This window comes from Apteryx mantelli, chromosome 7 (assembly GCF_036417845.1).
Source record: "Apteryx mantelli isolate bAptMan1 chromosome 7, bAptMan1.hap1, whole genome shotgun sequence".
In the NCBI taxonomy this organism is placed as follows: Eukaryota; Metazoa; Chordata; class Aves; order Apterygiformes; family Apterygidae; genus Apteryx; species Apteryx mantelli.
The window spans coordinates 29,207,930-29,234,469 of record NC_089984.1 but is presented as its reverse complement, the minus strand read 5'-3'; the positions used below and the strand labels follow the sequence as shown (position 1 = coordinate 29,234,469).

At 45.5% G+C, this 26,540-nt stretch overlaps 1 protein-coding gene across 6 annotated transcripts in view; it reads right to left on the bottom strand.

The window, feature by feature from the left end:
* Positions 1–678: 678 nt before the first annotated feature.
* ARMH3 (armadillo like helical domain containing 3) overlaps positions 679–26,540 on the bottom strand; it is a 138,893-nt gene continuing 113,031 nt past the window's right edge. For 5 of the 6 annotated variants that reach the window (XM_067300145.1, XM_067300151.1, XM_067300146.1 and 2 more), the window contains 2 exons: positions 9,310–9,426; positions 679–3,543 (listed from right to left, as the gene is read on the bottom strand). In XM_067300145.1, the coding sequence (XP_067156246.1) occupies positions 3,451–3,543; positions 9,310–9,426 (210 nt within the window). In that variant the 3' untranslated portion in view covers positions 679–3,450. Of the gene's footprint in view, positions 3,544–9,309; positions 9,427–18,982; positions 19,135–26,540 lie in introns of those variants that run through there. The other variant, XM_067300150.1, reaches the window with a different exon arrangement.

Genomic DNA, 26,540 nt, shown 5'->3' with positions numbered 1-26,540 from the left:
TCAAAACCCAAGGACAGGTATCATGGTGATTAACAAAACATGCCAATCTGCTGCAGAATCGGCGAGGAGGAGTTTGGTGACTCTAGCAGTGGAGAGAGCGTTACACTGTGCACAGGTAGAGCTCTGCATCCCTTGTTCACATCTGCACACCTTCAGCCGTGCTCATCTTCCTCACTCGGGCCCTGGCAGCCCCAGTGGCAAGGGAGAGGGCTGGGGGCCGCTGACTAATGCCTGTCCAATACCTGTGGCCCAGACCAAGGAGCAGGCACAGCCAAGTGGCACCACAGCCTCCCTCTGCAAACAGGCAGGCAACAGCCCAAGGGCTGGTGACTCCCTTGCTGTAGTTAACATGCTACCAAATGGGTAACATATGCCCTCTCCCACATGCTCAGCACCCTGGCAGCAGGTTGGGTGTTGACTCAGTAGCAAGGACACCCAAGGGGCACAGAAGAACCTGCCTGAGACACACGGGAGCCCCTTCCTGCTTGTTCATGTGGCCATGCATGCCCATCTACTTGTGCCTCTGCCAGGATTCACGTGCTCCAAGCAGAGGACGGCTGCGCATAAGCTTTGTGCCACAGGGAGGTCCCAGACACGTGCGTAGTGCATGGCTGAGAGGCTGCAGTGCCTCCCAAAACTGCCCTGCTCACCCCTCCCCTAAAGAACCAACACGGCACATTCCAAACAGGCAGGGCTCTGCTATTTATTGAGCTCTAGGTTTGTATATACACCCATTTACAGTGCTAGGTTCAGGGACAGTGCGACAAGAGGAAGTGTGTCAGTCTTCCCCAGCTCAGCCTTTGATGAGGGCCAATCGCAGGAGCTGCTCCCAGTCACAGCCTGGGTTTGCCAGTCCATCCCAGCAAAGGAGCACCATGGTGGTGACAAGACCTTCAATAGGTGAGCCCAGACTGGAAAGCTCAAAATCCCAGAGGTTGCAGAGGCAGACCTCTCCCCACTCTTTATCTATTTGTCTAGTCTCAGCCTAAACAGGATCAAAGAAAAGGAGGCATGACTTGATGCTCTGACAGCGGTGATGCTGGTGCTGGACCGAAGGAAGCAACTCAAGCCACCTTTGGGAAGGAAATCCCCCTAAAGCAAGGAGACAGTACAGCAAGACCTCACCATTTGCACTGCAGACAACAGTGCCATGTGCTGCAAACCATTTTCACTCATTTACAGAATCAGAATCACAGACCAGTTGGGGCTGCAAGGGACCTCTGGAGATCATCTGGTCCAACCCCCTTGCTCAAGCAGGGTCAGCTAGAGCAGGTTGCCCAGGACCGTGTCCAGTCAGGTTTTGAATATCTCCAAGGACAGAGACTCCACAATCTCTTTGCAACCTGTTCCAGTGTTCAATCACCCTCACAGTATAGAAGTGTTTTCTTATGTTTTCTTGTGTTTCAGTTTGTGCCCCTTGCCTCTAGTCCAGTCACCAGGCTCCACTGAGAACAGCCTGGCCTCATCCTCTTGTGACCCTCCCATGAGTTATTTATAAACATTGATAAGATCCTCCCAAGCCTTCTCTTCTCCAGGCTAAACAGGCACAGTGGTCTCAGCCTCTCCTTGAATGAGAGGCACTCCAGCCCATTAATCATCTCCATTTGCCACTGGAGAAGTGGACCCCTTCTATATGCCCTGGTCTGTTCTCAAGCACAGTGATTTTATGGAGCCTGCTTGACCTCCCAAACACTATCCCTCTGACACACGCACACTTCCACACACAACTGGCAGGAAAGCAAATACGAGCGTCTGGCTTCAGCTGATAAAAGCCAAACAACTCAGTGCTGAGGAAAAGCATCCTCTGGTGGGAGAAGCTGGTGCTCCTAAGGAAAACCCACACTCCTCATCTGGCTTTGTGACCTGCGGGTGGCCAAGGATGCAGTTTTAAATTTCCCATGTCTATGGCAGGTAAAGCTGAAACATTAATGTAATTAACACATGTTAGCATGAATAAGCTTTGCCCAAAAAATGGCAGGGAATAAGCATGACATTCACACCACTCACACTACCCCAACCTACGAGGCTAAGAGCAGGACTAGGCACTTTTTATTATTTTCTAGAAAAAGGTGGATCTGGGATGTAAATAACTTCTCTGGTTCAACCTATCAAGTCAGGCCAGGTCTTAATGTCACAGCTGGGAGCCGAGAACACATGAAGAGAGAGAGGGTGTGTATTCCTGAGTCGGCTGCCTAACAAAGCACTTGAAGAGCAGGCTCCGTCTGACCTGGGCACCTCTCACACACTGGCTCTTGAGCAGAAAGGCCTGCCTATGCCTCTGCTCTTAGAGCATCATCCTGGAGCTCTTCCTTAGGAAGTTCTTGGTCAGGTCTCAGACGACTGTTGCTGTAAGTCGCTTTGCCAAGACTGGTGGTCAAGCTAGAACGTGAAGTAACTACTTCTTCAGCTGCACTTTAACTGTAGTAGCTACAAGCTACATGCTAGGGAAGAAATTGGGACTTCTTAGCTCATGAAGTTCACTCAACAGCTACAAACATGTGCAAAGCAGGCATTCCTGTGAGGAAGAGGAGGATTGTCGCAATGCAGTCTCTGATGGGCAATAAAGGGAGTAGGAGGAAGGAGTCCATCTCTCCCCTGCCCCATGAAAGTGGAACATCTAAAAAAAAATTCCCAACAACCTTAGAAACAGCAGAGATGAGATGAGCTACCGGAAGCAACAGTGACCCCAACCAAAGCTGGTCTGAATTACAAAGTGCTCTGTTTGATGACCCATATCCTTGCATACTGACTCAGACTGAATCCTATAAGTCAACAACCTTGGAGGCAAAATTTCTCCTCCAGTAATTTGAGGACTTGGTTCAATCTATACCTTCTGACACCAGGATCCAACAGTAAGCAGGGACTGCTCCTTAAGGAATCTGTTTTATATCCCCAAACCATTCCCAAGGATATTGAAACCAATTGCAGGATGGCAGTGGATTTGACCTACAGTGTTGGAGGAAGGATTGATCCAGGCTGACTGTAAAAAAATGGCCTTTACTGGGCCAGTAAAGAGCTGGGCAGAGAGCTTTCCCATAGAGCAGGCGAGCAATCTCAACCCAGAATTGCCTCACACAACTGGACTGGTTTTATTGTTTTGGTTGTGAGCTTTCCTCAGCTCTGCTACAAAGATTTTCTGCATCTTCCCTGAGGCTGCAGAGGGAATCTCCCATTGCTACTCGACAGGAACAGCTGCCCACCCCCATGGCACCTTGCAAAATTGCTCCCTCCTCCTCCTCCTCAACATGGCAATCACCTCTCCTTAGCCACAGTCCTGTTGAAACACACGCCTTTGGGATCAAACACACAGCAGCAAGGCTATCCCCCCCAGAAGAAATGCAGTCCCACTATGCAGGCGGAAGGCAAGGTGCAACCGGCTGCAGATCTGTAGTGTCCCTGCCCAGACAGGCCCTTCTCTGGTCAGCCCTGCACAGCGGTTGTGCCCCAGCTTCAAGAGATCGTGGAGAATTCCTTCAGCAGGAGTTCCTGGCTCAGCGTGTTGAAAGCAAGGTTCTTCCTCACGTTAATGCTGATGGACCGAACCTGACAAAGACAAAACAAGACAATTTAGCCAAGAGACTTCTCTTTGCTCCCAGTGAGCACAGCAACTTTGACACTGCAGACTTCTTTGTTCAGCATGGAACTGTTTTGCATGCCGTAATAGCCTCAGAGAACTTGCTGCAGCCAATTCTCATTGAGGCTCTAGCTTAGCAAGAAATCCCTGAGGATAAGCTGCTTGCTGGAATAACAGGAGCGTCTGCAGTGACATCCTAGCAAGGAGAGCAAATTCCCAGGGAGGCAGGGATCAGAGAGAATTCTCTGCCTCGATGCATGAGCTAGCATGACCTGATGAGTTTCCTGTGCTAGAGCAAAGGGATGGGGAAAGTCAGCACTTCTAGGATGCAATCAGAAGAGCATTTTCTGCCAGCGCCCATTGGAGTGCTAGCTGGTGTTCTGGCTGAATGCAAGGGCACAGTCACTATCCTGCTCCAAGTCTGATACACCAGGCATAGCTACACTGCAGAGCCAAGAATCTGGAGTCAAGGAAAGGAGAGAAGCCATGCTACTGTGCTGTAAACATGAGTTATAGTCCAAGCTGGTGGAAAATGCACGCAGCTGGCTCCACGGGTTTGGAGCCAGCTGTGTGCATTTTGTGCTGAGTGCCTTACACTGGATCACCAGCTATTTCTGAAGAAGCATCCTTATCCTTTTAACGATGCCCAGGCTTATGGTCACCTGCACAGGCTGCAAGCAGGAACTGGACAGCCTTGTTGCATAGCAGCTTCCCTTCCCCCTTCATGTGTGCAGACGCATTGGCCGAAGACGCAGGCCCCAGACTGGGCTCAGTCTCAGCTGTGCTCGGCAACGAGAAAACAAAGTCAAACATCATCTGTGTCAGTGACTGTGCAGCAGTGACAGAAAGCAAAACTGACACAAGCTCATCCAAACAATGGGATTACAGTTCCCAGAGACTTGGAGCCTGTGATAAGGTTGTTGCTGACCTGGTTAGTGTTTCATGCCTTTTAAAAGCATTGGGGGATTAAATAGAAGCAGAATGAGGAATAGAACAGTTAGGGCTGGAAGAGCAAGTTAGTGTTTATACAGTTGAGGGTCCCACTTGCCGTCCTGGTGAAAAGGAGGGGAAGGGCAGAAAGCTCCCAAAGGGCAGAATGGGTAAAAGACAGGGGGAAACAAATCAAAACATGGAAGATTAAAAGGGAAAGTTGTGAAATGAACCCCAGTGAGCCTCATTGCTAACGCAGACCCTAACAACCTGAGCAAACAAGCACAAATGTTTGTGCTTAAAGTCAGAGTATTTAAGTGGTTTGCACTGGGCTTTGTCCCTCTTCTAGGAGACAGGAGCCCTGCTGATAAGATTTGTCCCATTCCTACCGATGGCTCCCCACATCAGTGATCAAGCCCACTCTGACAAGGGGCAAACACAAGGCTAAAGAGGCATGAAGAGTCCTCTGCCCTCAAGAGTGCGACTGCCTGCAGAAAAGGGATGCCCCAAGCAGGGTGTAGCTCATACCCCTATTCTGACCAGCAGCATTCCCATGGGTCCCAGCAGCAGAAAGAAAAATCAGAAATGAGGTCCTGGCCTCAGGAACTGCTGCCAGGGCCAAGGCATCAGTAGTAGATGATGTCCAGTTCACAAACATCCAAGGTCTCTAGGAAGGATGAGGTGTCAGTCCCTACAAGCCCAGAGGGGGAGGCTGGAGGGACACACCATGAGAGCAGAGGGCTCAGCAGAAATTGTAGCTGCAGGGCAGAGCCCGAGAAATTCAGCTGGTTTAGTCTGCAAAAAGGTTTAGGAGGAACAGAGCAAACACCCTCCCATATGTAAAATGAGGTCAGAAAGAGAACAGTGAGTAATATTTCTCTGGCTCCCCAGGGATGGGGCAAGAAATATTTAGCTTAATTTAAAACTAAGAAGATTTACATTGGAAAAGAGGAAATACTTCCAACTCTAAGAGTTGTGAAGAAGTGGAATAGATTACCTGGGGCTGAGGTGGTGGTATCACCACCTTCAAGACAACTCCAGGTTTTAAGAGGAACTTCAACACATACTTTGGTCAAGAGTGGTCTAGATGGAGTTGGATCTGCTTTAACACAAGTTTGAGAGAAGAGAGGACATGATTACAGCACACAAGATGGCCCTGTCATTTCCATAAATCTCTTCCCAGTGTTTCCCCTGCTCTGAGCCAACAAGCTCAAAAGGTAAGAAAAGCCCAAATTAGAGTTAAATCAATTTATCTCCAGCACCAAGGCTCAGCATAGGGAGCTGGGGCTCATCTCTTTTTTGGAGTTGGAAGAGCAGACAGTGACACAGGAGGGTGTCAGCCCATAACAAGGAGAAACTTCAGATGCTTCCTGCAGCCTGGCTAAGCTGCTCCATTTGTGAGGCTACACCCCAGGAGTCCTCCTAACTGGAGGAGCGCAGGAGTTCAGGTCTGGCTGCCAATGTGAAAGCTACCAGAACTCTTTGGAGTGGCTTATATAAGGGGCCAAAAACCAGCCTTAAAAAGTAAGCTCACAGCTTTAACATTTACTTTACAAGGAAATAAAAGTGGAGCCTGTGTCCTCTCTTGCTTCTGTATGGAGCACGCTGGGGCCAAAAGATTCTAAAATTTCTTTTCTCCCTATTAGCAACTCAGGTCACATTTAACCTGCAGACTTTGAAGAAATGGGAAATTCATGAAATGCTGACATCACCTGCAGAGCAAACAATGAGCAAATGAAAGAAAGAATGAATCAGGGAGCATTAGCTATGCGAGGAAAACATTATTTAATATAGGGTTTGTATCATTATAGCTGGACTTGTGCAATGCTGTAAGGGCACTCCTATTTTGGAGTAAGTCACATCAATTAAACCTGTTTCCAATCAACAAGCCACTCTTAAGGAACATGTACAATCGGAGGAAGGTTTACACTGACTACTATACCTAATTAAAAGTCAAATTAGTGTAATTTCCTCTGCAGAAATCAATCTCTAATCAGACTATTTTGAGACTCTGTTGAAACCTATCTAACTGTAAAGACAGCGAACATTTTGGAAAGATGCTGAACCTTTCTACACATTCCTGCAGCTGCAATGTGAGGCTCCAAAAGCCCACATCCATACCACTCCCTCTAGGAAAAGTAGCACAGACCTGAAATGACATACCCAAGGTTTCAAAGAAAAACTGTTAGGAAACTTCCAAACTTCCTTCCTTTATTCCCCTCAAAGGCAGCATAACAGGCCAGAAAACCCAATTGATAAAACTCTCTGCACATCACCTTCAACCACAATGTGGCTGCAGTATCGCAGGCCTTTGAAAACTTCTTTGAAAAGGGAATGGGAGAAGAAAGGAGATTTTTCTCTGGGATTTGCAAGAAAGAGCAGCGCAGAGGCAAAGCAAGAGAAGCAAAGCAGTGCATTAGCAAAGCATGTCAACGGAGTAAGAACAAGATTTCTACACATAAAGGAGCCAAGAGAATGGCTTGGGGAAGTTTCAGCTCACCCACTTAATGGGAGCATAGAGAGATGAAAAGAAGGCTAAAAAGGAAAATGGTTCCTGCATGTCATTCCCCACTGAGAAGAATTTGCTTTAATGCAGTCACACGGATAGAGAGGGATAAGTAAACCAAGGAGAAACTGGAAGGCGTATTTGCAAACAGCTCCTGTTCAGGAGGCCTGATGGAAACCTGCAGGTCACCCCCAGCCCTGCTCCTCTAGCAGAGCACATGAAAATTGCAGCAACTTCATGCTGCCCCCTCTGTCAAATCCTGCAACTCCCACCAGTAAAACACAACGCACTGGGCAGAGAAACGTTATCCAACATCAGACCAGCGACAAAGGCTGAAGTAGAGAGGCCTGGAAAAGAGCAAGCCAACTACCTATTTTGAAGAGTACACAGGGAGGGCAGTGCAGACTAGAGCATTTTAATGGTAGTCCTTGATGAGTTGTTAGAACAATTAATAAAGTCATCAGCTTCTGCGTACCTAGAGGCAAAACAGCGCAGAGGACAGGGGGCCAAGCTGGGTTTGCTGAAGACAAATCATATCATATCACGTTGATTTCTCTTTGTGGAGGGAACAGCTTAATGGAATGCAGGGGATTTTCTGTAGCTATCAGTAAAGAACATTTAATAGGGTCCCAATTCTCAGGGCATCTAGAGAAATGTGGATTAAACAGATTCACAACTGGGTCAATCGGCACATTTAGACAGTAATTATTCAGGCTTTCATATGCTCTTGAGGAGAGGGTCCCAGGGGCACCTGGGCTGGTAATTTTCAGAAGGGAGTGGAGGAATTGACTGGATTATGCTAAGCAGATTCTTAAATGATATAAAATTGGGAAGGATCACAGGGATTGCAAAAAACATCAGGCTAGGAAGAAAATTTTAGCTGAAGTGTTTTGTAGCTGTGAGGTTCTTAGGACTAAGAGTGCCATTTTAATCAACCAGCATGATCAGCCTGTGTTTCTGCCAGGCCAGGTGGAAAGTGGGGCACGCAGGAAGCAAGGCAGTCACATGGCCAAGAGGCTGGGGAAGGAGAAGCCAGCTGAGGGGAGCAGGAGCCCTTGGGACAGAACAGATGACAACAAACATGAATGTGCCTTTTTTCCAGGGTACAGTAATGGGAGAAACCTATGTCATATGGAGGCTATAGCCAAAGCTCTTTGCACGTATTCCAGATATGATACCAGACAGCAAACCAGAGAGACAGGAACAGGCACAGAAGAGCACCAAAAAATGGCATTACAGTGATCATAAGCAATAGTTGCCCATACTCTGCCCAATGGCAGTAATGTGATGACCTTAAAATCATTAAAAGGTTAAAAAGCATCCTGTAGAAGGAAACAAAAGCAATTCAGGCATGCTTGCTCTGGAGCAGAGGAGACAGAGAGGCATAACGTTCCCAAACTCATGCAGGCTCGTGATGGAGTGGGCAGGCATCAATTACTCATCAATCAGCAAGGACAGAGCTGGAAGAGAGAATCAGCTCTCAAACTGGTGAAGAAAGCTGCCAGAGTTAGAGATCTCTCCCCTCACTGAAGCAGTAATGACTCAAAGGCGAGGAAAAAAGACTCCCCTCAGAGATAACTAGCCACTACAAAAACATTGGCTCCCTGGTAGGGGGCAACCATTGGGCAAGAAAATACCTTCACCAAATCACTGTGCCCCAGCTCTCTGGAGCTGGATGAGCAAGCTGGCTTACTGAAAAATACAACTGCCAATCCAAATTATTTGGATTCAGTTCTGTCATAGTTTTGTTATTTCTGTGGAGCTTTGCACCATTAGACCTCTCCTCTAGCAGGAGAAGCCATTTCTAGGGAACACTTTTGCTTTCTTTGCTGGGGACCCCATTCTGTGAGGGCTGGAGGAAAGCAACGAGCAGGTAGGTGTTGGACCAGCATCACATATTCTGCTCAGCCCCATGCTTTGTGGCCCCTTAACAACCGTAAAAAGACTTTAAGTTGGTCTGCCTGATGAACCCAAGGCAGGAGCACTCTGCTTTTCCACCACGCAAACTTACCACTACAAAGTGTGCTAGATCACCATGGCGAAAAGAAGGGACAGAGATTGACTGGCCATTTGCTGACCCTGAGCAGCCTGATGGTTCCTCCCCAGCTGGGCACTGCAGGGCAGGAGCTTTCAGATCAGTTGAGACACACAATGTCTGTTCAGATCCTGTTGCCGCCCCATCTCCAGAGGCAGCTCAGTGGAGGTACAGGGCTGCTCAGTACCCCAAATGCCACTGCACAGGCCACAAGCAAAAGCTTTGGAAAGGGGTTGTTCTTTCTGTACAATCAGGGCAGCTTACCAGCTCTTTGAAGAAGGCAGCCTCTTTATGCTGTTCTGAGTAGCGCTCATACTGGTCCAGTCCATCCTGCAGCTTCAGGGTCAGTGTGTCATAGTTGGACCGTACCACTTCCAAAACCTGCCAGAGACAACCAAATACAGCAGAGGAGTCAGTATCCACAGATGTCTCAGCACAGGAGGAGCAAGGCTGAGATAAATCACAGCTCTGGCACCTGTTTTTCAACACAAATGGCTTTAACGGCCAATATTTAGAACATGAGTAACAACACGGAGGTGGGCACTAGAAATCTTCCTAATGCCAGTAAGGAACAGCACTCAAATTTACAGAGTTTCTCCATTCATAAGAATAGAGTATCAGTCTATAACCACGACAGCAGCAGTTTTCCAAATACTATCCTGTCACCAGGAAAAGCAGACATGATCTTATTAAATGAAGGAGCTAATTACCATGTGTACACCCAAATGTAACACAATAGGCACTACACAAACACAGGTCTGTCTGACCCCTTGGTCCCACAATGCTAGTTTTGCCAGCACACCTCCCTCCTGGCTTGCTAATCACCATTCACAATCTGCTTAACTGCCAGCTTCTGCAGCTGCTCAGGTCAGCGTCCATGCAGAGTACTGCACTTCTCTGCTGATAGGAAAAAATTTGATAGACAGTAAGATAAGACCAAGTCTGTTATGAATTTTGGTATTAGAAACAGGTGGAGCATCACATCCAGGTCTTCCTGCCCAGTAGGTATTGTTTTATTACCTGCCTTCACTGCAACTGAAGCACTCCAGCTTACATTACTACCTCACTCTGCTCCCAACACAGGGCTATGCTTGTAAATTTGTAGTTATACTTCTCCGTCCTTTTGAACTATTCATTTTCCTAACTAGGGAACACCAAGGGTGGCTCCCACAATGCGTTTTAGCTTCATAGCACTGCATGGACAAACTTGCTCCTCAAAGCATTTGTGAGATGGTAAATAATGATGATCTTCCTACCAGGAACTGTACAGCTCAGCACTTCTGGGCAAAACATATGCTCAAAACAATTCTCTTAAACACCTGAACTTCTTTTCTTAGGCTGTTACCATTTGATCTCAGAGCTAAACAGAAGCACAGACAGAATATCAACATCTGAGGTTTGCATTACAGTAGCCCCTGCCCATTAAAAGCCTCAGCCAGGAGGACTGCATGGGGAGCAAGGTGCGAAGGAAAAGGGCCCTGCCCTTTCACAGCTCAATTGAAATCCTAAGAAAGGCATTGCAGAGGGCTGAAGACAACAAACTGTGACCAGGACAATAAGGGACCCCCTCTACTTCTCTTCTTGTCCTCCTCACAATGTAAATGCTACCCTCAATTGTCCTTTTAGCCAGTTGGCAGCTCCTGCCCCCCCCTTACATGATTGAACTGTACCCTTCTATCTTTCACTCTGTAACTTGCTTAGGATTCCTTCAAAAGCTTTTTTCCCCGGCTTTTCTCCGCCAAACTCTGCACATGACAGCAGGACACAGACATTCATGCAAACACTTAGAAATGGGGTAGGACCCGAGGTCCTGCTAAGAGAGAGACCACAGGGTTTAATAAGGGCATCATCCAAATGATGGACTGGGGGAAAAAGGGGCCTAAAAGTGAGATGGTCACACAGCCCTTTGCAGCTCAGCTGTCCTCTAGCATTGCAGAGGCAAGACAGGGGTAAGAACTGGTGTTTTGTAAGGTTATTTGAGAACAGCCTGTCAGTATCCTGCTGCTGCAAGAGCATGCAGCCTCCACTCCAGACAGACTGATTTCCTAATTCTGTTTGTCAGCTCTGCTGGCAGAGAGGAAGAGTCCTGCAATAACACCCATCTACAAATTTGGTCATGTCCTCTTGTTCTTATGAGGAGAGGTTGTGAAAAGCATCAGAGCCAAGAGCAATGATGAATGAAACAGGCCTGGAATGGGAATAACTTACTCTGGGATGCAACTATCCAGCAGGGATGGAGAGTAATAGTATAATGCACCTTCTTCTGAGCAGTAAAGTATCTAGCAGCTTGCATGAATCAGAGGGCTATCCTCTTGCCACTTTGAGGAATGCACAGTGGTCAAGATTAATAACATGCAGAGAAGAAACCCTTTTTGAAAGGTGAGGAGCAGAACAGGCTTCTCTAGCAGTAACTCACAGAGCAGAGGCATTTTACCCAGGGCTGTCCCGCTCCACAGGAGCCCTCCCTTGTGTCCCTCCTTACTCCTCTGCACGCGCCTGTGCCCCCACGCACACAGCCAGGCATGGTGCCACGTCAGCGTGCCCAGACAACAGATGTACACGTTCTTCCATGAAGCAGCAGGACTCCTCCTTGCCTGCTCTGAGTAGAGGTGTCCTCAGACACTCAACAGGGGCACCCTCAGAGCGTGGTGAGCAGCAAGTCTTGTAAGCAGCACCCTTTCAATCAGCCCTCCTCTATCTCCTCTGAGAGGAGAAAGGGAAAGGATTAAGGTTGATGCTCCAGTAGGACAACAGGGAAGGAGCAAAAGGCCCAATAGCCTGTACTGTGTTATCCACTCCTTATCACATCCTCTGTAAAGAGCTTGAGATCAGCTTATCCCGTTATCTATGTATTTTCATTGTCTGGCACTCCCTATCTCCTTCAATTATGAAATAACTTAAAAAGAAAGAGTAAGTTAAAAATAAACAGCTTCTCTTCACTACCAGATAATTTCCCTTTCTTGCTGCTAATGAGGAAAAACGCTATGTGGGATCTGAGATAAACCCACTCACAGATCATTTTGTTTCATACCTTGTAATGGATGGGAACTGTTACTGAGATTAGGACCTGCCATTCTTGAGATGGTTACATCTGCTCTTTAAGATGCTAGATAGAGAGAAGTGAAGAGCAGCAGAAGGTATTAAGAGTATCTAGTATGATGGTTTGAAAGGCATCATCTTTCTACACAAGTGACAAAAACTCACACCCTCTGTGCAACAGAGAATTGCATGTTAGCCTCCATCACCCCCCCCTTTTTTTTTTTTTTTAACTACACACTACTTTGACTTTTGTTCAAGAAAACTATTGAAAGAACAACATCCTTTTGCCTTAAACATATGATATCTTTATCTGCATCTTTCCATCAGTTACAAAAGACTTAGAAGAATTTAATTTTGAGATTGAAGCATTTCTCTTTTAAGGTCGTCTGACCTGCTTTTCATGGAAGTCTCTAAGGAAAACTAGAAAACATTGATTCCAAGATGGTGAAGTCTGAATAACTTAAAAGGGAACGGACTTTTAGCTGAATTCTTCTATGCTCATTTTAAAGTTGTTCAATTTTTAAAACCTCACAACCAGCTGGGAAAACAACACTTCTAATGTCAGGCAAGGGTAGAGGAAAATGGACTGTAGATGACTTCCAAGGAGCTTCTCAGCAAGCAACAGGGATGATAAGATGTGACATTCCTCACATTGCAAGGATAAATATACAGGGCAAACTTTAAAAAAAATTTTTACTCAGTCTTTACAAAGGAAAAAGACTAAATGAAAAGGAGTCGCAAGCTAAATCTCTTTTTGTAGGTTACCTTAGGAGGATCAGAATCTCAAAAAACCAAGAGGACAGAAGTGAGCAACTCAGACATGGTCCAATACAAGCAAAATGAAGGCTGCTGAATTTCTCTCCCTGCAGCTACCTGCACCAGACCTAGAGGCTGCATTCTCCCATTTACTTCAGTGCAACATCCCAGAAAGCCATGGAGTTGCACTGCTGTAATTTAAAAACAATTTGTCATCAAATTAACCCACTGCTCCACTGCTCCCTGATTGCTTTATAGAAGTTCCAGAGAAACATTAGCAATTCAGTCCAGTGCGCATGCACCTCCAAACCCAGCCTATCAGGAACTGCTCCGAACAGCGAGTACTTCATGCAGCAGTGAGGATGATTCCATCTTCTTCCTGCAGCCACAGATGCTCAGGCCCCGTTACCCCCCTTCCCTGCCAACACAGGCAGCTTGGGACCAGACGCATCCTCCCTGGGTAATATAAAAGGGGGTGGCATCCAACAGAGCAGCCAACATGGGGCTCAGCCCTCTGCAGAATCCCACCCATCCCATGCTGCTACACCCATAGGAACAGGATTATTTTTACAGAGGTTTTGAATCCCTAACTTTGCTGTATCCTGCAGTCCCAAGTTCACTGCTCCCTCCTCAGCTGGATGGAGTACCTCTGAAAAGTCAGCACATCTTGGCCACAAGCATTGGAACCAATTCCTCCTGCCCTGAAATTTTTGTTTTCTACATTCAATACAGTCCATGCTTTGCCGTATCATCACCTACATGGTCTTCTCCTCACTGTGCCACAGCTGTTCCCTCTGACTGATCCTCAACAGGAGCAGACTTATTGCACTGAGTGCAGAAGAGACCGGACCTTCTGGAATAGTTTGTTCTGGGGAAACTATGGGATCATATGCAGTAGTATCTGATCCCCATCCTGCCCACCTATAAAAGCAAAGCCAGGAAGGAAACTAAGCTGACAATAAAATCTAATGGGCAACACAGAACTAGGGCCCATCTATCTGGCAGACAAAGCACACTTCGCTGATTAGTAGCTCTTTAACTTGCAGAATCTTTCATCATCTGCAAATACAGCCTGAGTTACTAAACCATAAAATTTAGAGAACTCCACCAATTCACTCCACTCTGCCACAGACCTAGTAGCAGAACAAAAAAGCTCTGAAATCCCAAATCCCATGCAGGTTTTGGGAAGCATGCATGGATAATTAGACAGCAAGAAGAGGAAAACAAGGCTCTACACTGTCTTTCTAATCAGTGCAGGAAAGGACAAGAATGCAATCAGCCAGCAACACCACTAGGGCTTCTCATGCCCAAAAGATAGTCATTAGCTACGACGATGCCAAAGCAGCTGGAAAAGAACTGATTCTGTGATCTTGCACTAAGCAGAAGGAAAAAAGAAAAACCCGCTAGCCTGAAGTGTCCACACCAAAACCATGCATGAAGCCTTGCAGATCACAAGGATGGGGCACAGGGAGGCTTCTCCAGATCAAGCCCTCCATCCTAGAGGGCAGAGCGGCAGGTCTTTGGGGACTAGCTGACCAAGACAACTAGTCAGAACATCATAGCTCAATCCTGATCAGCAGCATCTGGCACAGTGGGTCATGGGCTGGACTACCAAAGCAGAGGGTACAGCCCTAGGCACCAGGGAGCCTTCGCCAACAGCGCAGACGTCACACTCAGTGTGTGACACGAGGTACATAACGACCATCACTCACCGGTGCTACTGCAGGGACACAGCACAGGGGCCATGGGCAGGGGGTGGGAGAGAAAAAAAATGTTTCCTGTACTCTCTACAAAGGTGGTGGAGTTCCTATCACAGTCTGTGTATCATGGAGGGAATTGAGGCAGTCCCATCTCTGAACCCTAGGAAAAGGCCAAAATACCATGAGCAAACAGCAGTTTTGTCCTCTCAGCTCAGCAAAAGGAGGCTGTAGGAAAAAGGCATTTGGGTTTTCCTACTCCAGAAAAAGTCTGATGTGCATCTTACACTGGGGTCCTCAAAATGGCTTGTCCAATCCAAGTTTAGTACAAATCTTCCCATTTTGCCCCCACCAATCTGCACAAGCTACTCATAGTCCCAAAGTGTTTTTTTCTAGGGAATTCAACTGAATAGCAACATTTCTAATTGTAATGAACAGGCTGCTGCCGCCTTTACTACAAAGAGGCTGTTGCCTCTCCATAATAAAGTGACAGATAATTGACATAAATTTTACAACAGCGTCTTCTAATTAATACAGAAAGATTTTTTTTTTTTCCAAATGGCATCACGTGTCTCATAGAACAACTTAAAAACTGCTGATGCAGGCTGGAGTCTCTGCTGGAATTACTCCCCAGAAGCGCCAAAGACAAAGCGCATAACTAAATAATTAGAAGTTAAACAAAAAATAAACACACACTCAGCTGCCACATTTCCCAATAGACTCTGCCCAGACCCTGCTGCACTTGCCTCTGAAGCCCATTAGTCATGCCAGGCTCCTTCTCCCTTTCCTTTCAGTATCCGCAGAAGCTGAGTTCAGAGAGAGAGGATCCACTAAGGCCGCCAGTGCTACACACGAGTGCGAGAAGCAGCTCTCATTCACAGCCACTTCAAGGAAAGGACCCACCCTGAGCCAAGCAGCACCACAGAGCTTTTGTCTGACCCAGCACTACCTTATCTTTGCCACTGTCCTAGAGCTAAATGCAATGCTAATGCTTTACTCTCACCACCACTCCCCAAGTTGATCAAGCTGAGGGTCTTAATTCCATTGAACACCAAGAGGAAGAGGAGGAGGATGTTGCTGGAGAGTCTAATAATTCAGATTCCCAGATTCAGCTTATGGCACACATCTACAAATCCAGAAGACACTGAGTGGGTCTGGTGCACACAGTGGGAAAGACGAAGATCTGAGCACGAGATGCAAGTGTAATCACTCCCCACATAAGCAGGTTGTGCAGCATGTTGTCACTCCTGCTCCAGTACCCCAGATCTGCTGCACTCGAGCAGCGGCTGCGTGTGCAACATGCAAGTGAAGGACCTACGACCCTCTCCTGCTGCTGGCAGAGAACATGAGGCTGATCAGACTAAGCCTGTAGCAGAGCCCCCACCAGCACATATAAACATCGCTCTCGGAGCAGGGAGAAGCATCCTGTCTGCCCTAAGGGCAGGAAAATCTCCTAGAAGGGGGATTTTTCCAACAGTAAAAAAAACTCAGCTAGCCCAAAAGATTAAGTGACAGCAGTGAAGGGCAAACCTGTCCTCTGAGGCATGAAATAGTACTGCACTGATGTGGGATGCACCTGCAACGCTGGGTGGTAGGACAAGAGAGGGTATGTCTTGGGTCATAGGGGGGAGAAAGGTCTGCAGAGGTAGACTGAAGCCGGGGAGTGTTTGAGGGCAGAACCCTGTAGTCTGCAGTGGGACACTGGGGCCTCCTTCCTGCTCCATGATCCCATGGCAGATCACAGAGCAGCTGCCCAGGTGTCTCAGAACAGCTGTGGAGAAGCTGATGGGAACAGTCTCCTGTTCTGTGTCTAGGGCTAGACAGATTTACAAGGGTAAACAGGAGATAAGGAGAGAAGGCACCCTGGTTTACACTAAGAGACCCCTCACACATATTTCCCTCCTGGTTACTTATGTGCTTTTTATTTTGGGTCTGCTAATCCTCCAAGTGCTCAGCCCACCAGACATTAGCCACAAGGACACCCTGCGAATAGCAGCCCGGGAGCAAAGAGTCTTTGCTCACCAGTTTCTGCCCTTTATCCCTGGCAGTGACTCCTGGCAGCTGCTGGTAGCTCTGCTGTGTACACTGCACTGCTCTCTGTGCCTAGCCAAACACAAGGGAACATTAACTCTCTGTAGGCCACATACTTCCTGAGGGCTGCTTTTACTTATTTGCACCCAAGCGGTACTGAAATCTGGTCCTTGCTACTTCTCTACCTAAGGCAAAACATTCTGATGGTAGATAAAAAGATTTTTTATTTATTTATTTTTTTTACCTAGCAACATCAAGGAGGGACATTTCACACCCCTTTTTCCTTGTCTCAGCATAGAGCCATTCTGCTGGGCTCAGATGATTTACAGTAGCTCAGATGTTTGTTCATTGATTTCACAGAGATCTATGATCTTTAAAGGAACAAGCCTACAAAGCTGACAGTTTCTATCCATGGAGTGGGAGGGTTTATTCTTTCTCCCCTGTCCACAGGTGCCTCCTCTAAGGATAAATAAGTTACAAGCTCACTCAGAAAATGGCTGTCATTCTATGAACTCTGCTAGCAGAAATGGCATCCTATTCTGGGACAGCAGTTCTCTCTTCCAGAAATGTTTTTAAGTCAAGATCTATTAGAAGCATGTGGTGTTCAACTCTATTTAGTGATGGGAAAAGACTCACTGACCCAGTCAACCTGGAAATCACACAGCTTTTAGAAATATCCCAGTAGTGTTAGACTAAACCTGTGGAGGACCTGAACTCAGACAAATACCCTGATACTCCCAATGAAGATGGGGGCATGAAGAAACAGAGTAGCAGGGATTTCTTCCCCTCCTACAGAAACCAGAAGTGAGTATCATTACCACTACCTGTTCCCTGTAGCAGCTAAATGATGTGCAGAGATGAAGACATTAAATGATATAAAACAGACTCTCACTGTCCGAGAAGAACAAAGACAAGCACGATTTATGCAACAGTCATACAGCCAACCCTGAATTCAAAGGAACTGCTGCATGTTAGGACTTTTCAGGACATGCTGAATAGTAGGTGACCCTGGCCTCTGAAGTGAAGACAGAGTCAGATCACACCAGATGGAACAAACTCAAATGCAGAAGTAGTGAAAGGAGAGGAAGCAAACAGCTCTGTAACTACAGATGGGCACAGCTGCGCCACATACACCTAGCTGTCTGGATCCAGTACGATCACCTATTGTCAGTCGTGAGAAAGGAAAAGAAGATGCAGTGAAGACCATGAAGCACCTTTACTAGAAATACATAGTTACTGGGATACTAAGAAAAACCTCTACTTACAGCAGTACTGGAATGCATTGCCCTGGGAAGAGTCTGTCCCCAGGTGGTAAGAACCAGTTAGTCACACATCTGTCAGGAATGTTTTAGGTACAGCTGATCCTGCTAGAGGCAGAAGGATGGATTGCCAGCCTCTCGAGGGCTTCGCATGGCCTGTTGGCAGTGATTCCACAATTATCTGCATCACTGCAGAAAGCCAAAACCAAAGCTGTTATCTGACTCCAAGAAGAAGCTGTAAATGCACACTGAAGTCCCCATTTCAAGCTCTTATGGGACAGGCTAAGGCAAGATTGAACAGTTACTTTAAGAAGCAGAAAGGCTGCAAAGGAAGGCGAAGGCAAGTAGTGACAGGCATATGGTTAATGGTCACACAGACCAGCTACATGCACAGCTTGCTGGGGACTTTCTTTGAAAATGTATAGACAAATAAGAGATATTAATGCGGTTGATAACCTTTGACATCCCTACCCAGCCAACACCAGGGCTAAGTATACTGTGCTAGGAGTATGACACCCTCTGACCTCCCAAAATCACATAGCTAGAAGCCTGCACACATCACTGGAAGGTCTATGCCACAGTCAGCCCACACAGACACCCCTGCCAACCTGGGGACTTTACAGCATTGCTGATGCTTTTTAAACACACGTCTCCAAAAAATCTGCTCTTTAACCCTGGCCCTGCAAGCACTTTAACAAGGCTTGAGCTTTCTTCTTCAGTTCTTCATGCTCCTGGCTTAAAGCATGCACACTCACGTGAACAGAGCTAAGCAAGTGTAAAGTGACAGCTGTATCAGGGCTACAAAAGAAGCAATGGGAAAGGACCCCCGCTCCAGCCAGGGTGCTAAGTGGCACACTGACAACACACTTCCTTTTAATTTCACACAAACTCCCTGCTCTCTCTTGTAACTGCCTCCACTCTATCAGACAGCTTAGTCAACAGTACAGCCACCAAAAACTCCCCAAATGGATTTTATGAATATTTTTATTATAGTGCAATTTCAGCAAGCCACATTTACACATACATGCCAACTCTCATACATGTTATGCAAATGCACTTTGCTCAACCCCTTCGGGGCATACCAGCAGGCATGCTTTACCAGTGCTCACATGTAACACAACGTGTTAGGAGCGCAAGGAGAAAAAATGCACTAACCTCGCATTGCTTTCTCTCAGGACCAGTCTGCTTTTCTCACTTCCAAGGATGGTCAGTGGTCCTGTGTTAATCTGCACATAGCACTTGGCACAAAGAACCTGGCACTCTCTGTGGGACCCTGGAATCTCTTTCCCAAACTGCAGGGAAAGGCCCTTGAGAAGACATACAGAAGGCAATTCTATGTCATTCAAGGGAAGAAGATGGGTTCAGTCAATATTTCTGCCAGGAGAATGAACATTTACATACTGCACAATGCTGGCACTTCCAAAAATCCACTCATGGAATAAAAGTCAAGGATCCTGAAACAAATTAGCTTAAAAATTATCAGGTAATAAAATAAACACCTTCCTAAAGCAGACTTTTAGACCTGGATGGAGAGATGTGCCAGAAGCTGAATGAGGTCCACTAGGCTTGCCTGTTAGCAATTTTTTTTAAAGAAGGCAGGCAGCAGCCAGGATGATGGCAGGAGCATAAAACCCTGAGATAGATAGATTTGCTATTTTGGAGTTACAGCCCATTTTGGAGCTGTGAACCCTTATCTCCAGCTGGTGGCATTTATGAAAACATTTCTCACTGCTAGGTATGTAAGAGCACTTGCAATTCTGCCAAGGCTTGAAATGCACTGCAGATAGCTATGGACTGGACCGTTAATTTTTTTATTTCCCCATCGCGCTTACAATTAACTTAAGTGCTGAAACGTGATGGGCTGTTCCAGGAGCAGCCTTTATCTACCAGCTGCATTTTACCACAGCAGTAAATCAACTGCTGTCACCAGAACACCAGACAAGAGGAAGAGCATCCTTATGCTTACTGTGTGTATTACCTGTTCAGCCCAAGTGGCCAGCCAGTGTTCAGTAAACGGACGCTATGATTTGGGTATATTCTTTGGTGCAATGCTCTTTATTTAGAGAAGATCTTCTCTTCCTGAACATAGAGAAAAACAATCAGCTGCAGCTCCCTTGGCACCAATTAACTGAGCAAAGTCAGATGAGCAACCTTGGTGCCCAGAATGAGGTAAAATAGTTTTAAGGATATAGGTTATGAGCTGCTGCTGAACTGAACAGCCAGGTCAAACAAAGCTGTCACAGAAACCAAAGATGGTCTTAAGAACCTAAAAAAAAGGTAGCTGAAAACTCGGTAAGAAAGGTCAGAAATAAAATCTTTGTAGGGACAGCAGTAAGAAAGCATCGTGACAGATTCTGAAACCCAAACATGCAACTTTTAGTCTAGATTGCCTTAACTAGTAATAATAGCATACCTGATGTAGAGCTGAAGGAAGCAGTAAGAGGAAGAAACTTATTCCTAGAGAAGAAATTCAAATTTGCCTAGAAGACAGTTGGCTGAGGAATAAGGCTGTCTAGAAAACAGATTAAGACAGGACACATAAAAAAACCCTTATTTTCAGTCCAACTTCAGAGACAAAAGCAAGTGGACTGTTCCAGTTCAAAGGAGACCTAAGCCTACTTGTGCCCAAGGGAAAAAAAATAATCGGGAGGCTTATTCTGGTCATGGCCTAATCAAACATAGGCAGTTACGTGAGGTTTCTGGAACTACCTCAACTGGTCAGATTCACGTGAACCAGTAGAGGATCTATGAGAGCTTGTGCTCCTCACATAGCCACCGAGGACTTCTACAGGATATACCGATTACAGACTGTCTTAGAAAAACTCGCTCTGCCTTACAGGTAGATGAACAGAAGGAGAGCATAGATACTCCAAGAAACTAGGAGCTTGCCATGCATATCTTTTTCTCCTCCTTACAGCAGCTAGTTAGACAAATCAAGTGCTAGAGAGAGATGAGCCATGATGAATGTTGCTAGTATAGCCCAGGGTTTGACAGTTGCTGAAAAAAAGGACACGTTAACCTAGCTCATGAAGGGTTTTTTTAAATGATCTTGTTAAAGTTGCTTTGTAAAACAAGGACAATTTCAAACTAAAGGAAGCGGCAAAGCTAAATGGCAGTACACTAAAAAGCTGGCCACAAAATAAGAGGATGCCATATACTTAAATCAAGTCAAAATAATGTAAGACACACCAGAGGAAAACCCATGCTAGAAGTGTGGGGGGAAGCTATGCATTTGGAGGGGCAAAGCTTGGAAAGTACAAAGATGAGTCTTATGGCTTCTACTATGATTTAAGTAATTAAATTGTAACAACGGAAGGCTGGCTATTAATTGCACAATAGAAGTGGTGCATTGCAAACGAATGGGAGGCAGTAATTCGGGCTGTGAGCAGATGCAATGAAAAGGCCAAGAAACAGGAAATCCAGAACTCACCTACATAACTGGCGATAGATGAAAAAAGAAGCTCAAACCTATTCTAAGATAGGGAAAAACAGAACTTTTACATATGAGCAAGAGGTCTAGAAAAAACAAGATGAGCAAATAATGGTTTGATGATCTGTACTATTTTATGATTCTTTTCTGAAATAAAGGTACTGGAACTGATATACAGCATTCAAAACATGGGTCACCACAGACTTATATAGTGGCAATACAGCATTTCTGCTTTATTTTCCTGTTCTTTTTCTAATAATTGCTACTTCTCTATTTGCCTTTATGACCACTGCTGAGCCTTGAACCAACGTTTTCAGAGAACTATCACAGTGATTCCAAGAATCCTTTCCAGTATGGCAATATCTAGCAGACTTGCCTACAGCTTAATACTCTAAGAGCCATATAAACTAAATCTGCAAAAATGTCCTCTAAAGATGGAGCAAAAAGAAATAGAAGAACTGTAGGCAATTGATTTGCTAGAAATAGGCTGTTTTGCCTCCAGGGACAAAAAGCATAGTAGCAGCTGCAGGCTAGGGTAGCTATCAAGGAAAGATGGGCAGTGCTTGGAAGCTTCTGTGAGACTCAACTCATGCAGGAGCTTTAGCTCTTAAGGCTTTTGCAAATCTGAAGTTGGAACAGACAGCTATAAGCTGTGGGATGATTCTTATAAACAGAAAATCCTGTAGCAAAAAGGGAACTTCAGCTGCAAAATGTGAGCCAGTGGCTCTAAGGCTGGAGTTCCAAAATTGGTTTCAATCAGTCAATTGGTTTCAAGTCAGTCTACATGCAGGCTACCCAAACTGCAATACAAAGTCCAGAGCTTCTCCTTCAAAGGCAGTTATTTCAAACTTGAGGCAATCTAATGTGCAACTCAGAAGTCCTTTCATTTGGGACACAAGTACTCAGGGCGCTGAATGTCCAGGTGCAGTATGGACATCAGCAGTATCTCAGAAGGCAAAAGGGACCAGACAGCTTGACTGTTCCCTAGAAACTGAGAATGTGACTGGGTAAGTTAATTTTAGAAGAATTACGACAGCAATGCAATCCTACAAAGAAAGGATCAAGTCTGTCCTACCAAGCAGCTCAACAGAAACCCCAGGCACTGTTTGGAATCCTGTTCTCATCTATATGGCACAGCTCGTGGACAAGGGGGGGGGGAATCTAAGATGAGGTCAAGAATAAGAAAACCAAATGATTTCTGATATTACATGCTCAAACACTGAAGCTTGTTAACATTTTAATTTGTTAAATTATCCCCCTTTTGTACTGTTGGAATGCCTCATTCATTTTAAACTCCATCTGGCCAATAACCAGAGGTGAAACAGGATGAAATGGTTATGGCCACCCTGGAAAAGATGTTTAGCCTGGGTGGAGGGGGTAGGGAGGGAGAGGAATCTCAGAGCTGCTTAAAGCTAACGGTTAAGCTAATTCAAAGGTACCTGAATGGCTGGTGAGACAGCTAGAAATGCAGAGTCTACTATCCAGGGTAATCATTAACAAGGGGAGGCCTGATGAGATACCTAACTTTATGGGCATCAGACGCTTCTTGACCAAAATGGAGACGTGCAGGATAGTTGGCCAGCAGGCAGGCAGTAAAGCAAATCTGAGATGGAGCAGAGACTTAGGCAAGGACTGTACAAGAAAAACAGGTCAGAGATTTCTGAAAAATGAGAAGGTCTGCTGCTTGTTATTGCTCTTCTCAGGGAAAGAAGTCGGTGTGCATTCTTTGAAATAAACACAAAGGCACCAAAATTGCTGACTCTTAGCTATTTCTAGTTATTTCTCCTCATAACTAACAGAAACAATCAGGGCCCAGGATAATAGCCAGGTCTCTGAGAGAGGATTCCTGCCACTGTGGAGTGGTATCTTGCAATCCAAAGATATTTGGGGGACGTAAAAAGGGCTTGTGTGCCTGGGAACTTAATGCTTTTCCCTGCAACATTTGTTCTGCTTATATCCTTAAATAATCAGACCTACTACCTCTTCAGCACCAGCTTCCCCACGATTCAGACACTCATGGCAATAACCTCGTAACACCACAGAGGACAAAAGGACAAATCCCTTCAGAAAATACAGGTGGGAAGAGACTGAAAAGAGGCATCTCTGTGAGAGTGACCCGTTATCTCCACAAACACTCAGACGCTGGCCTGGCAGAAAAGACAAGACACAAAGGGGAGGTTTATTGCTGATGGCCAGATAAGAGCACTGTGTTGGCTGCATGCCTGCCATTGATACTCATGCAAGAGGTGACTCGTGCTGGCATTGTACCCATTCTCTCCAAAGGATGAGGAGAACAAAATTTACGCTCCCTTTCCAAAGCGCCTGTTGCTTTTGGATCTTCAGGTTGAACTAATCACAGTATACAGAGCAGCAAGCTGGAGAACTACTTGTCCACAACACCCGGCCTCTGAATCAAAGAGCGTGCACCCTTTCCTGGCAGCTCTAGACTGAGCCTGCTGGCTACAGAGATGGGATATATTTGTACAGTGCTACTGAAGACTTAGGCAATGATGATGCTACTCTCTCTTGGGGCCAAGGAGCTGTTCACTAAGGCTTCCCCTTTCTAAATTTCTCTTTTGTCATATTCCTGCATAAGTATCTGCTGGATCCATAACGAAAGCATCTCCACGCTGATTTCTGCAGTTCTTGAAGGACACCATTGTTCAACAGCCTAAAAATCCCTCTGTGAGGATTTAGTGCTCCCAAGTGCCTCTAGGACCTCAAACGTTTGCAAAGCTATTAGCTCTGATGGGTTTTTGAATAAGGCTCAGGGAAGCCACTCACTCAGTATTTCTCATAAGAAAAAAGGTAGCTCTGACCTGGCAGAATAAAAATTGCATAGAAGGAGGAAGAAAGCTCACACAGCCCACATTCTCTGCAAGCAAGGAAATGAGATTTGATTTACGCCATGATTCTGAGGTGTGTTCAATTTCAGCCTGAATTTCTGCTGCATAAATTCAGCTTGGCTGAGCAATGTCCCCATTAGAGACTGTCCAAAGCAATAGAAGGTGATGCACACAATGATCTTTGAAGCTGCAGGTTCAAAGCCTCGGTGAGGTATTTTTAGCATATTTTTGCATATGCAGCCCACAAACCTGTGTCTTCCAAGAAGTCAGGGGAAGACAATATAAAAAAAAGCAATTAGATACAGTGCATACACAGCTCCTTATTGCTGCCAATTAATCAATTTATTTATTTTGCTCACTGGTTAATTTCCTCTTATTACACAGCAGAGAGAACAACTCTGAGTCTGTTTTCTGTGCTTCAGAGGGATTAGATGACAAGCAGAAGTCACTCGCTGAAAGGACTTAAGGGCTTCAGTTCAGGGATTAATAACTCGGCTGCTTTTTCTCCGGATTTTAAAACCACTAATTTGCAATGCGTCAACTGGTAGTTTTATTTGCACAACTATTTTTGTTTTAATAGGAATCTTAAATGCTGTTCTACCCAAAATGCTGATGCATTGCTCTCTTGATACTATTCCTGTATCTGAATTGTTGCCTATATTAAAAGGGTATTTCATGCTTGCTTAGCAAACTTCTTAAACTGCACCTTATACTAATACGTACAAGTTCAAGTTCTACTTGACTTTTCCAATCTAATGCGTATGAGTCGAGCAGCCCACTGAGGAATTCAACATCACTAGGAGGCAGCCTGGGTGGAAGCTTCAGACCAGCTTTTTCTGCATCTCTAATGCAGTCTCACATTTCAAAGAAGCTCTACAAAATCTGAAGTCTAAATGGGTTTGGCCATGTGGTTACACACCCATAAAGTGGGGTAAACCATAGCAGTCCATTCTCACCCTGTGTTAACAAAATATATTTTGGTACCACACTCATCCCTGCTGACAAAGTAGATGACAGAAGATGAAGGGTGGTGCATCTAAAACAAGAGGGAGTCGTTCTGATTCTTCTCCACATTTAATGGGCTTCTGACCTTATAGTTCTGAGAACCATTCACATGGGGGAGTTTGCAGCAAAAGGCTGAGGTGCTGTAATTTAGCCCAAACACTTCCCCCATCTTGGGATGTACAAATAAAACCCAAAAGCAAATTTGCAGGTTGAAAAATTCAGTGTCGGGATGTTAAGGTTTTGAGTTTTGTTGCAAATCTACAGTGGCCCTAACTGGTCTGACTCAGGAAAGACTCAATTCCCTCCATATGCCTGTTTAAGGACTGACTTGTGACTGTGCCTAAAGCTTTTGTTTGGTGCATTTTTATAAATGGTAATAAGTAGAGCTGTTCACTTGGTTTACTGCTTCTAGACGACAACTGCCAGCTACCATCAGCTCAGAGAGAACAGGAGGGCAGGACTGGCAGCAGCCACAGGATACATCATAACAGCAAACAAGGGCTGTGTATTAGGAAAACTGCCATCGCTCTTCCTTTTTATCTCTCTAAAACATGTCAAGGGCACTAATTAACAGGGTATCCAAGGCACACAAAGGCTAAGAAGAAAGAGGATGTCTCTAGTGCTCTGTTAAGGCCTGATCCAAAGATGACTCCTGAGGCTTTAGGAGCCTGCTGAACTCTCCCAGTCACGAGTCTCAAACTGTCTGATATTCAGGAAGAATTCAAAGATCACAAGAGCTGCAGAACTGAGACAAGTAGAAAAGAAATAGTGACCTACTTTATATTCTACCATCATATGTTGAAAAACAGAAGAACACAAAATGTCAGAAGAGGCATATGCCTCCAGTAAAGGAAAACTCCCAAATGTGTGTGCTGTCAGCAGCATGATGGCATGTGACCGCCCCACAGAAGAAGCAAGGGCAGAGAAAAACCTACGCTCAATAATGTGCCAGAACAACAACTCCAGACCCAGAGAGAAGGAAACAGCAGGGGCTATATATAGTAAGAGAAGTCTGAGATCTAAAATGCCACTCACCATTACCCTAAAAGACATCAAAACCTCTGTCAGGAAGTGGCACATAGCACCCGAATGATCTGATCACCTTTTCAAGTAACAGAGAAGGGAGGAGTGTGATCTTAAATATTTTTGTGGATATTTTCTGCAGCATCTGTTCTGGACTATGTAAAAAGAGACAGGGCAGAAGAATCTGCAGCGGTCTGTGAGCACACGTGGGTACACTACAGAAGATTACTGGAGGTAGGGGTAGCACTCCAGAGTCTGCATTCACTTTTTCACGATCTGTTCAGAGCTGAAAAAAACAAAGTTTTTTGTGGGAGTACATGCAGGTGCTTTTTCGTTTTTCTTTTCATTTTAAAAGGGGAATGCTATCAAAATAAAATTCTCTCACTCCCTCCCAAGATTCTGAAATTGT